The sequence below is a fragment of the Arachis ipaensis genome, chromosome B04 (assembly GCF_000816755.2).
Source record: "Arachis ipaensis cultivar K30076 chromosome B04, Araip1.1, whole genome shotgun sequence".
In the NCBI taxonomy this organism is placed as follows: Eukaryota; Viridiplantae; Streptophyta; class Magnoliopsida; order Fabales; family Fabaceae; genus Arachis; species Arachis ipaensis.
The window spans coordinates 7,958,904-7,971,925 of record NC_029788.2 but is presented as its reverse complement, the minus strand read 5'-3'; the positions used below and the strand labels follow the sequence as shown (position 1 = coordinate 7,971,925).

At 36.7% G+C, this 13,022-nt stretch overlaps 1 protein-coding gene across 1 annotated transcript; it reads right to left on the bottom strand.

The window, feature by feature from the left end:
- Window positions 8,270–9,768, bottom strand: LOC107635959. The gene is made up of 5 exons (XM_016339506.1): window positions 9,530–9,768; window positions 8,787–9,446; window positions 8,516–8,639; window positions 8,410–8,422; window positions 8,270–8,334 (listed from the first exon to the last, which is right to left on the bottom strand). The coding sequence occupies exons 1-5, from the start codon at window positions 9,766–9,768 to the stop codon at window positions 8,270–8,272; spliced, it is 1,101 nt and encodes a 366-aa protein (XP_016194992.1).

The window sequence follows — 13,022 nt, the reverse complement described above, 5'->3', positions numbered from 1 at the left end:
AATCTAAAGAAGGTGTACATGGACTATCCCCTAGAATTTCAAGACTTCATTGTATATTATGTGATGCTTAAATTGTCATTCATTGTATGCATTAGTTTAGTGGTAAGTTGTTTACACTATTACACAGGATTTTTTTTGAAATAAATAAAAAAATATTTATTTTTAGAAACACGTTATTTGGACTTTAATTTTTTAGATATGTTTTTTTTTTAGGATTTAGGGCAAATTCGCTACACCTCCGTCGAATTCCATAATTTAAATAGCGTTCGTCTGACCCCCTGCGAACTTCATAATTTATAGGAAGTTTGCCGCATCCTCGGCAAACTTCAAGTAGAGTTCGCCATACTATATAAATCGTGGAGCCAATTTAGTTTGTCGCTTTCTTCCTTCCAAATCTACTTTCTTCCTCTTTCGCTTCTGATATTTAGAATTTTTTCTACGAGATTTTCTATCTTCTGACGTCTGTGAAGTTCGTTATCCATTATATCGTCAGCTTCAAGTCAGTATATAACATGCTAGTTAACTGTTTACTGTTTACATGTTAGTTAGAGTATATAACATATTAGTTAGATTTTTTATGTTATTGTTTTCAAGTACAGTTACTGTTTACTGTTTATAACATGTTAAGGAGAGTAAGTTATTAGTTAATTGTTAATTAGTTTAGTCGGAATAGTTAGTTTAAGTTGTGAGTTAGATGATAATTAGTTGAATAATTAGTTAGATTAGATTAAAATGATACGTAGTTAGTAAAATTAAGTTATCAGTTAATTATTGATTAGTATGTTTATAGAGTTAGTTGAATATGTAATTGGATTAGATTAGATTAGAATGATACATAGTTAGTAAAATTAAGTTATCAGTTAATTATTCATTAGTATGTTTATAGAGTTAGTTGACGGCTTCATGTAGTTGGTTCACATTTTAATTAGTAAGTTTATAAACTGATTAAGATATAAGGTAGACAATTAGAACTCAGTTCATGTTATTTTATTTTACTAGAGTGTAGTTAGATGGAGCAGTAATTATTGGGGTACAAACATACGCTTTACAGATTGGATCAGGCTGAGCACATTGTCGGCAAACTTGATCGAGTGGTACACTTTTATTACTCTTGTTTATTATATTGTAATAAAATGTGAATTTGTAATTTTATGTGTTTACCCTTTTTTTTTTTAACTTGTTTTTTTGGTTCGGTAAGCACCTCGAATCTTGCGCGCCAGACGAAATTCGATGAGACGCCCGCCTAAGGAGATTATGCCATATCTCAGGCGAGTTGGGTTTGAGCATGTGGCGTATATGGTAGAGTTCGAGCACGATTGGTCATTGGTGTCAGCATTGATAGAGAGGTAGAGATCTGAGTCCCACACATTTCATTTGCCACGCGGAGAGATGACTATCACCCTACAGGGCGTGGCCTACTAGTTGGGATTCAGGATCGATGGTGATCCTGTTAGTGGCTGCATCGGTGGGTGGGAGCAGCACTATGATGGATGGTCCATTGAGGAATTCTTCCAGCAGCTACTGGGTGCTGTTCCTGACCCAGAAAATAGACAGTCACAGATCAAGTGGACTATCAAACTCATATGGTTTCACAATATCGTTTGCGGAGAGCTGGAGCAGGACGTCACTGAGGAGAACCTGTTGCGGTACACGAGAGGGTATATCATGTAAGTTATAAGAGGTATCTTATTTTCGAATGCATCTGATTCTCGGGTACACATCAGGTGGCTCTCCCTACTAGAGGACCATGACAGATGTGGCAGGTTATCATAGGGCTTGGCTGTGCTGGCATGACTGTACTGCCAGATGTATCATGCCACGGAGCATAGTCAGCGCAATCTGGGTGGTTGCGTTAGTTTGCTGCTCTCCTGAGCCTATCACCATATTCCACTAATATGGCCAGATGGATTTGATACTCATCGATTTCTGCTAGTTGAGAGGTATTATTTGTTTTGTACTTTTCTTCATTAGTAAATGAAATTGAGAAATAATATGTAATCATTCGCGGTATTGTAGGTGGGTTGAGTACCGTCCAGATAATGCCAGAAGCGAGCACAGGCTTAGGCATTATAGACATACGTTGAATGGGATCGGCATCCTCAACGTAAGTGATAAAGATTTAAGAATTATAATTTTATGTTAATTAAATTTGGAACTTGTATATGATGTGTCTTGCGTTTTGTGAACAGGTTGACTGGACACTGTATGTTGACCTACATCTGCAGGGTGTAGTTCCACCGGGGATAGCTGAGGGTGAAACCTTGGCGGCGGTTGTATGTCTGCTCCTTTGCTTTGCTATCATCGAGTGGCATCAGGTTGACAGTTCGGTGGCCTGCAGCACATTTTGACTAGGCCTCTGAACATCGACGAGATGCATCGGCACGATGGTAGGTTTGGGCGAGGCTAGTGATTCCCGCATTTTCTAGGTGGCTGGCATGAGATGTGGGATGCTCATGCAGACCATCACCTCCATATACACCACCATATCTACTGGCGTCCATCACGATCATACATGACTTGGTATCTTCCATGGGCCCACATAGAGTTGGTTGGTCAGGGTGACCAACACTTGGTGGCAAGTGGGGCTGTACCAGATGACCTCCCGATTCACGACCCGAATGCTCCACAGCTGCATTAGCCAGAGGACGGTGACCTTCCAGAGGTGCAGCCTCATGCTGATGGAGGGAGCGGTAGAGGTAGAGGGAGACGCGGTGGAGGGAGAGGTAGGCAGGGGGATCCGGAGGTTGTCCACGACAGAGATTCCATTAGCCTGCCAGTGCATGTGGCAAAAGATGGTGGACATATGGTTGGGGATCTTTCAAGACCCTTCCCCGAAGACTACTTGTCTCTTGACCACCTGGGTCACATCCTTCGGATGTCGGGCCCAGTCACCAGGGGCATACACCAACTGCCGGCCCCAGTGCGCACCTTGACATTCAATTCGACCTGCTATTCACCCTGCCAGACTTCGGGCCCAGACAGATTATGAGCCCATTTTGGATACGCAAGACATGGTTGATGTGACGATGGATATGCCTGACTGGATGACTCGCTTGATCCAGGGGGTGATGGCAGGTTGCCGGATGTTCTGGCAGTGCCACAGCAGACCCAGCCCTTTTCACAGATGCACATCGCTCCTCCACAGTCTGCATACCAGCTACGACACATGGATGATCCATCTAGTGGGTCATCCTGCACTGCAGATTACGCGACTTTGAGGGAACAGATGAGCACTCCAGTACCTAATCTAGATCTGCCCCTCGGGCGAGGACAGCGCGATGTCAGACCTCCTGCATGTGGCACAGGTGGCTGTCTCGACCCGAGGCTTCATGGATGATGTCTTGGTCCACGTGGTGGTAGGCAAGGTTGTGGCTAGTAGGTTTTGTGATAAAAAAAAATATTAATTTTGTTAAAAATGTGTAATGTACAACAGTTAGTCATGAGAAAATATTAATTTTGTTATAATTAATATCATTGTTTTAAAGTTCAAACAAGTATGCTATTTTCAAGTAGTCAAATGAAGTAAATTATATGGTACAATGCTTACAATAATAGAGTTATCCACCCTAAAACGACACTTATAACTAACATCGACTAGACAATGCCCCTCCATCGTCAAGAGCGGTACAAGTCCTACGCGTGTGAACGACTTGACGACACAATCCGCACCTCTTCTCCCCGTTATGCTTAACATCATCCATGTTATTACGAATCCTGGAGATGACGGGACGAACTCTCTTCACTTTCATCATCCTAGGGTTGGGCTGAATCCAGGCCCCGTCATAGGATGACTAATCATCCTCATGACCTATGGGACGAAACTCAGATCTATAAATATTAAAGACCAACTCCATGCGATACACAGGATGTACATACCGCTTCCAATCAAGTCGTGCATGAGAGAAATCTACAAGAACGTGACGGTAAGGAACATGAAGAGTCTGAAAATACCCACAATCATACTTACCCTCATCAAGTAGCACTTAGTAATTCTGTTGCTTGGACCCAGGCACTGTCGTTAACTCTTCAACCGTAAACGTAGTCCTCGACCGATCAAACTGGCAAACATTCATAGTATTGACGTGCTTCGAGTTGAATTCTATGGCCTTTATCAACGTCTGTGAGAATTCAGCACCGACTTGAAGTTGGGCAAGGGCCTCTGAACCTTTCCTAGCAAAAAGTTTACCCAAACAGAAATAACTTGACTTAATAAGAGCCGTGATGGGCAAATTACGAGAACCCTTCATGACAGCATTACTGCACTCTGAGATGTTTGTCGTCATGTGACCAAATCGACGACCCTCATCCACATACTGCGCCCAATGTGATCGAGGTATTTCTTCAAGCCAGTTTATGATTGCTACATTCTCGCCCCTCAAACGGCCAAAATAATGAGCGAACTCCCATTGCGACTTCGAATACGCTGCGTTAACCAGTAGGGGTGTGCATGGGCCGAGTGAAACCAGGTTTGATGTGACCCAGACCTGGCCCGAAATATGTACCGGGCCCATTTATGAGACCTGAACCCGACCCTAGACCCGATAAAACCTATACCCTTTCGGGCCACGACTATACCGAGTGAAAACTGGGCCATTCACATTACCTTACATTTTCTAAAATTAAAACATAACCACAATCAATACAAACAACACAATCAATACAAACATAACCACAATCAATACAAACAACACAAAATTAAAGTCTTATGAATTCTAAAAATATTATTACTTGAAAGTCACAAATAATAAAAATATCATAAATGTACCTTCAACAATCTTTTGACTACTATCAAATAAATCAAACTCTTGATCTCCATCTCTTTGTTTAGAAGGGCACAACTAACTTTGAGTGCATATCAAAGCTTCAGCCATTAATGGTGACAAAGAGCTACGGAAGACATCAACCACACGTCCACCAGTGCTAAAGCATGATTCAGAAGCAACAGTTGAAACTGGAATACCTAAGATGTCACGGGCTATGAGAGAAAGAATTCTGTATTTTGAAGCATTCACTTTCCACCAAGCCAATATATCAAAATTCTCATCTTCCACAGTATCCTCGGCCAAATATCTCTCCATATCTGACTTGATATCTGCATTAGCCTTCTCTCTTTTTGTTTTTTTCACATATTAACTCTATTTTCAGAAACGCCCTTGGCACCAGCTGAGACTTTAATATTGTCATAAAAAATATCTCTAGATGAATCTCCACCATCATCCCTCCCTTTATCATCGGCAACCTCTTTTTCATAAAACTTATGCAACATGTCTAATGTGAATTTAACAAAACCAGTCATGCTAGTAGACACTTCCGTGTCATAAACATCCTCCAAACACCAACAGAGATAATCTAGTTTGTACCGAGGATCCAATACAATAGCAACAAGTAACAATGGATTAAATTTGTCAACCGATCCCTAATATTTATCATATATATGTTTCATAGAACATGCCATGCTTCCTAACAATTCAGAATGATTTTGGCTCCAAGATGTTAATTGAGAAGCAACAGATGCAATTTCATAAAAATATTTGTTCGATGTAACATGCAAAGAAGGTGAGAAACTCAAAGTTATCTCATAGAATATTCTCAAAAACTCAATAAATAATCTAGCATGTTGCCAATCAAGTGGTGTTGGTGGACCAACTTTCTTTTTTCCCCCACTGTCCTCTCCAAACCATCTAAGAAAATCAGGTTCTTGATCATAAAGTCTATCAAAAGCTTTTTCAAATTTCTCAGCATGTTCCAACATTAGATAGGTAGAATTCCACCTAGTTGGAACATCCAAGCACACAAGACTTTTAGATTCAATTAACTCGGCCTCAATGCAATCTTTAAATTTTTTAGTCCTTTGAGGAGAAGAACATACCTGACAGCATTTTTAATGCTTTCAATTGAAGTTTGTTGCTCTTTAATTCCTTCGTTCACTATCAAATTAAGAACATGAGCACATCATCTCACTTGCATATACTTTCCTCCACACACCAACCCACCTCTTGCACCTAATTTCCTTTGAAGATAAGTAATAGCTCCATCATTCGAACTTGCATTATCTACTATGATTGTGAAAATTTTTTCAATTCCCCACTCTCTCAAGCATTTCTCGATTTCTCTTCCTACCGTATCACATTTGTGGTTCTCAATTTGACAGAAATTTATAATCCTCTTTTGTAACTTCCATTCGTCATCAACAAAATGTGCAGTCAAGCTCATATAATTATAATTTTGATTTGATGTCCAGCAATCAGTTGTCAAACAAACCCGAGCACATGACTTTGCCAACCATTCTTTTAGCTTTTTCTTCTCATCTAAATACAGTTGAAAGGAATCTCTTGAGACTGTCCACCTAGATGGTACCGTAAATCTTGGTTCAAAACGATTTAACATCTTGCGAAACCCAATTCCCTCAACAACTTTAAATGGCATTTCATCTAGTACAACAAACTCAGCTACAGACTTCTTACAATCTTCCAAGTTATAACCCTTAAAGGCTTTGCATAGATCCTCTTCTTCTTCAATTTTGGGCATATAGCCATGAAGTGTCCCCTTCTTCCCCGCTTTAGTAAATATCCACTTATGAGCACTCTTTAAGTGCTTATTTAGAGAATTTTTTCCATGTTTAGTAGGATGACAACCGTATTTTTTCTGACAATGATTACATTTGGCCTGGTGCTTTCCTTTGTCTCAGTCAACGGAAGTTCAGTAAAATGCTGCCAAACATACGATTTCTTTCCCCTACGAGGAGCTTCTGGATTCTCAATGTTTGTATCCTTATCTTCTTCATTAACTTGTGGTTCAACAGGAGTTGTGGCGGCATCAATAGCAGAAGTAGCAGGATTTTCAGCAGAAGCAACAGGATTTTCAGCTTCAATTTCTATTCTTGTATTCTCCTCAATCATAAAGATAGAAACCTTATAATAATTCATGAAGAACAAAACAATAATCAACTAAACAAATTAGCAAAAAAATCAGTAAACACCAAATGCATCAACAATTTAACATCTCTAAATTCACAATAATCAAAGTTCACAATAATAGAGAATCAACACCCACAACCTTAATTAAAATTCTAATAATCAAAATCAACAATCACATCCCTAAATTCACAAATTTTTATAATCAAATTATCAAAATCCCTAATCCCTAATCAGAATATTAATTAAATAACAAAATTAATTGTTTGCCTGAGAAGAAGACCGGAGAAGAGAGCGGAGCAGAAGGAGAAGGACTAGCAGAGAAGCAGGGAAGAAGACGAACGGGCCAAGCACATATGCGACACGTCACAAGAAGCAGGTCAGCATCGTCGTCCGTCAAACGAATGGCTTCGCCAGAAACTCAAGACTGGGGTAGTGGGGTGAGACTGCCTGGTGCGTGCTTGCTGGGAAGACAAGGACGAAGTAGCAGGCGACTGCGTGATGCGTGCTTGCTGCTGCTAGGAGTGCGTCGTCTGTGGCTGCTTGCTGGGAGACTGAGAGTGGGCCGTGGGGAGAGAAGATGAGGTCAGGGGTCACTGGGTTAGCGTCGGCCGTGGGAAGTGGCGGAGTGGAGACTGCCGAACTGGGGAGTGGGGAGTGGGGACTGAGGACTGGGCGAGTGAGGTTGAATGGTTGAGGGAGTGAGGTTGAATTTCTTAGATCTGAATGCGTTAATACCCTAGCCCCTTCCCTTTTCCCCCTGATTCAAGTATAAGCGCATAATTGAGTTATCGGGCCGCTGGGCTGGGTCCGGGTGACCCAAGCCATGGCCCGGTCCCAGTTTCACTGAGTTCTAAGGTTTCATTTTTTTCTACCGGGTCAACCTCGGGTCTCTTCGGGTCCGGGTCTTCATGACCCAAATTTCATTGGGTCCGGGCCGGGTCTTGGGCCGGACCGGGTCATGCTCACCCCTATTAACCAGAAACTTCTTCAAGTCCTTGTTTTTGAAGTGAGTCATGAAGTTGGCAGCAATATGTCTTGTACAAAATGCCTGGAAGGCATGAGGTGGTTTCCATAAACTTCTCTCGGTGTTCAACGCAGCATCAATTAATTTGTGTCTGTCTGGGTTGTGGTGTCACATGCTGCCGCAGATACGAAAGAAAGAACGACAAAGCCTCCTTCGTCTCACCCTCAACAATGGCAAATGCAATAGGCAAAATATTTGCATTGCCATCTTGAGCAATGGCCATCAGTAACGTGCCTCCATATTTACCATATAAGTGGGTGCCATCGATGGAGATAAGTGGCTTGCAATGCTTGAAAGTCTCAACACACGGTGGAAATGTCCAAAAAACTCAATGAAACATGACAGTGTCGGCTGAACCAGGCCAAGGTTGTGTCACAAGTTGCACCCAAGTACCTAAAAACCCATCAACAATTTGCACATGTAGATGGTGGATTTATGCATAACTAAGGACAATGAAATGAATCTTACCGAGCAAGTACATCTGCATAGCGAATAACCAACGAGGAAGCTCGTTGTATGACTCCACCCAATCGCCATATATTCTAGAAATGACTCTCTACTATGCAAGTCAAACCTTTATATAGGATGCCTTGTAACCGAAGTGATTCTTCACACCTTCTTGCAGAACCTTGATGCTAATTGTTGGATCTGCTTTGACCATTGTGAATATGTGTTGAACAATCACCTTTGAATCCAACCTACAATGGTCTTGACCCATGGATGTTTGCATGCAAGTATGAGGACCATTGTATCTCCTGACCTCCCATGTTTCTTGCTTTCGACGATATGCTATGCGTATGTTCCAAGAACAATCGGACCCGAACTGGATACACTATACATCATACCTCAATTGGTCACTCTCTAGTACTTTATACTCCACAACCCTCCTGATGTTATACCTCTTAAATGCCAACATGACTTCTTCTTTATTCTCAAATTGTTGTCCAACCTCGAACTCATTGCTTGGATCCTCTTCGGGGGCTCCATAGATAAACGACCAATCTGAAGTCATTGCATTGAGATTCAACCTAGAGAAGTGATCCGACCGGTCATATGGTTGAGAAATGGCAGGCTGTGTCAGAGCGATTTGTGTGTCACCGTAGTAGTTCATCTCTTCTTCCTTGTCACCATCATCAAAAATTTCCGTTGATTCATCATCAGCATCGTCTTCATCATCGGGGTTAACTTTATACAGATCCATCATCGGATCCCTTATAGCAGAACCCTCATGACTTTCAACATTATCTTCCATCATGTCAGCATTACCAAGTTCAACGTTTGAGCCCTCTTGACTACCTTCAGGTGGCATATTTAGATCGACCATCGTCCTTCTAATATTTTGTCTAACAGCTCCACTTAACGGACTATCATCAACAGTATCCACAGATGATCCTCGTCCACCCAACTCAATAAGAAACACAAATAATTCCAACAAATGAACATTTGTCCATCGATTGTGCCACGACCTTATAAGACATACGTCCTCGTCGTCACGTAACCGATACCTAATTCAAAGCAACAAAAATATTTCTGAAAATCGTGGTCAAATAAACATAATAACAACAGAGCAAAGGCAACTGTAACATACCTTTTATAAAACAAATTGTCATTTACTTTGGGCGGATATCTGTAGTAAATTTTTTTCACTCTTTTCGTGTGTTGCTGCCCAACAGAATGCAATATCAAATTTTTCAACACTGTTAGAATGTTGACTTTTAGTGTTATATACGTAATTATTGGTTGACCAGACTTAAAAACGATAGAACATTCTTCATCATATACTATTTTACCATCATAATGAATGGATAACAATGGATTTATTGGCATTGTAGAGAAAAAAAAGCCAAGATGAGAACCAAAGTGGAGAATCAAATTGTGATTTTGAACTCCGTTCTCCAGCAACCATGCTTGTATTTTGGAAACTCCACTTAAAGTTCACCGGGAGGTGCTATAAAGTTCGCCGGGAGGTCAGGCGAACTCTATTTAAATTATAGAGTTTGTCGGGGTGCAATGAACTTATCCTAAATAAAAAACCATATCTAAAAAATTAAAGTTCTAATAACGTGTTTCTGAAAATAAATATTTTTTAATTTATTTCATAAAAAAATCCATTACACAAGCATAGAGTTCAAGCCTCATTTGTTGCATTCTATATTATTTTATTCAATGAAAATTTCTTTTGTTGTTTTTTTTCTATTTTTTTAATGTGTTATCTTTTATCATATAAAAGAGTAATTATATTTAATTATTTTTCATGATATTAAAATTATAATATATTAAAAAATTATTTATTAATATGAATACTTTTAAAAAATATATATGCTGATGGATATCTTTAGTCTAGAACCTTCGAAATTAAAATGATATGTGCAAGAAAAAGATAATGAAATTCCTAGCACTAAGGGTGATTGAAAGGATATATATCATATAACTATATTTTATTATAGTAGATTTTGTCATAAGCTAATTGAGTAAGAAAAGAATACACAATAAATAAAAACAAAATAAGGAGTCTCCATCTCTATCCTTATGGATATAAAATATGCCCAATATTGAGATGACATCGTGCAACGAAAGTCATAAACTCATAATAATAAAAAGCAGATAACAATATAACATAGTGGACATAAAAGGGTCTAATTTTTCTAAAATAAATTTCATTATTTCGACATCATACTGTGTTGTAAAATACAATACATTTCTATTAAACCTGTATTTTATATATATATATATATATATATATATATATATATATATATATATATATATATATATATATATATATATATATATATATATATATATATATATATATAAAATACAAGTTTAATAGAAATGTATTTTATTTTACAACACAGTATAATCAATTATATATATAAAAATACGTATATAGTCTATAATATTTAAAGACAGACAAATTAATCCCAATCTCACTTTTCGTTAAGATTTGGATTTAGATTCTAAATTCATTCTCAAATAACAAATTCTACTAGAGATTTAAGATATATTTTTGCTATTATTTATTACAAGCTAATTATATATCTAAGTAAAACTACTTTTATCACATTAGGATATACACTATATGTGTTTCAATAACGTAGAACATATTTTTTTTTTTGTCTTTTTTTTTTTTCTGCTTCCTCCTCCTCCTTTATTTAAATTTGTGCACGTAGATTCTTTTTTTTCTTTCTTTTTCTTCTAATCTTTTATTATCGTCATCACCAACAATACAAACATTTTGCTAATATCTTTATTGGTTCTGATTTTCTCTAGTGCAATCATTAAATAATTTCGGTTCATTTTTTAGTTTATTTTAATTTTATTTGTGAATTAATTTCGATTCATTTGTGTGTTAATTGAAGTTTACCTGATACTGTTGATAAGTATTGACCATATTTTTTATTCCTTAAGTAATTTCGGTTCATTTCTTAGTTTATTTGATGTTTATTTGGATCCAGAAATGAATTCGATGTGTTTGTGTTAATTGAGGTTCACTTGATGCTGCTGATAAGTATTAACCAAATTTTTTAACAAAGAAGAATAAAATTATTCGTTATTACTTTATTCAATTGCATTAGATTCCACTCTATTCCATTCAATTAGTTCAGATTTGAAAAAGTAATAAAAAAACTTGATCATCAACAAAAACACATCAAATTTATTTCTGGATCCAAATGAACCTCAATTAAACTAAGAAATGAACCGAAATTACTTAAAGAATAAAAAATTGGGCCAATACTTATTAACAATATCAAGTGAACCTCAATTAGCACACAAATGAACTGAAATTAATTCAGATTTGAACAAACAGTCAAAAAGACTCAATCATTAAAAAAACACATCAAATTCATTTCTGGATTCAAATGAATATCAATTAAACTAAGAAATAAACCAAAATTACTTAAGAAATAAAAATTTAGTCAATACTTATCAGCAGCATCAAGTGAACCTCAATTAACACACAAATGAGCAGAAATAAATTAAGAAATGAACCAAAATTATTTAATGATAGCAGCAGAGAAAATCAGAACTAATAAAAATATTTACAAAAGTGTTATTGATGATGACGATAATAAAAAAGAAAAAGAAGAAGACACGACATTGAAGAAGAAGGAGGAGAAGAAAAAGAAGAAGAAAGAAAGAAAAAGGGAAGAAAAACAACCTGTGTGCGCGAATTTAAAAGAAAAACAGGAAGAAGAGGAAGAGGAAGGTGATGATTTAAAAAGTTGTTATAACAACTTTGTTAGATTTAATTAAATATTTTGATTCGACGGATTAGTCATTGACCTATCGAGTTGAGGGATACTTTGAAAAACAAAAAAACTTAAATATTTTGATTTGATTAAATATTTTGGTTGGATGTAAAACTTTATTCTATTTGTTAAAGTATTCAATTGAAAATATAAATAGAAAATAAAAACTTTCTTTGTGCAACCTTTTATTAGGTCTGTTCTAGTTTTTAGTTATATACATAGCTAGTCTATTTTTTTTAGTTATAGAAAAAACTAAATTGAATTTGGACACAATGCAGCTTACATTATCTTTTTCTTGTCTTTTGAAATGTTAATATATATGTCTTTTTTTTCTTCTCTTAACACTATTGAAGTTCTTTTTTTAAGAGTTGTGTAAGTTGTGTAACTTATACAATAAAAAATAAGTATTAAATAAATAACTAACTCATTATTATTGATGAGCTAGCCTTACTAAAATAATATAAATGTATTGTTTCGTTATTCTAATAATATTTTTTGGTATGACATTATTAATTTATTTTTTATTGAACATAAAATGAGTATAAGACGTTAAGAAAAGATACAATAATCCAAATGTTTCTAAATTCTAAAATTATTATCAGACAGGAATTTTAGAACTGGTCAAAAATTATAAAATTAGAGAAAAAAAAAAGAAAAAAACAATAAAAAGACAACAGGAAAAAAAAATCACAAAGAGAGCGGTTGATTATAATTGAATTTGTGTAATATAATTTGGAGTAGCTTGTTTGATTAGAATCTAATTATAATATGAATTTAAACTTTCATTAAATTCTTAAATTTAATTATTATTTTGAGTATATTTGGTTA

Excerpts from the sequence above, each read along its gene's own strand:
- LOC107635959 (XM_016339506.1), bottom strand. The coding sequence starts at position 9,768 with ATGCCAATAAATCCATTGTTATCCATTCATTATGATGGTAAAATAGTA. Across the intron at positions 9,447-9,529 it reads GACAATTTGTTTTATAAAAG|GTATCGGTTACGTGACGACG; the intron begins GTATGTTACAGT and ends GCTTTGAATTAG. Across the intron at positions 8,640-8,786 it reads CTAGAGAGTGACCAATTGAG|GTTGGATTCAAAGGTGATTG; the intron begins GTATGATGTATA and ends AGACCATTGTAG.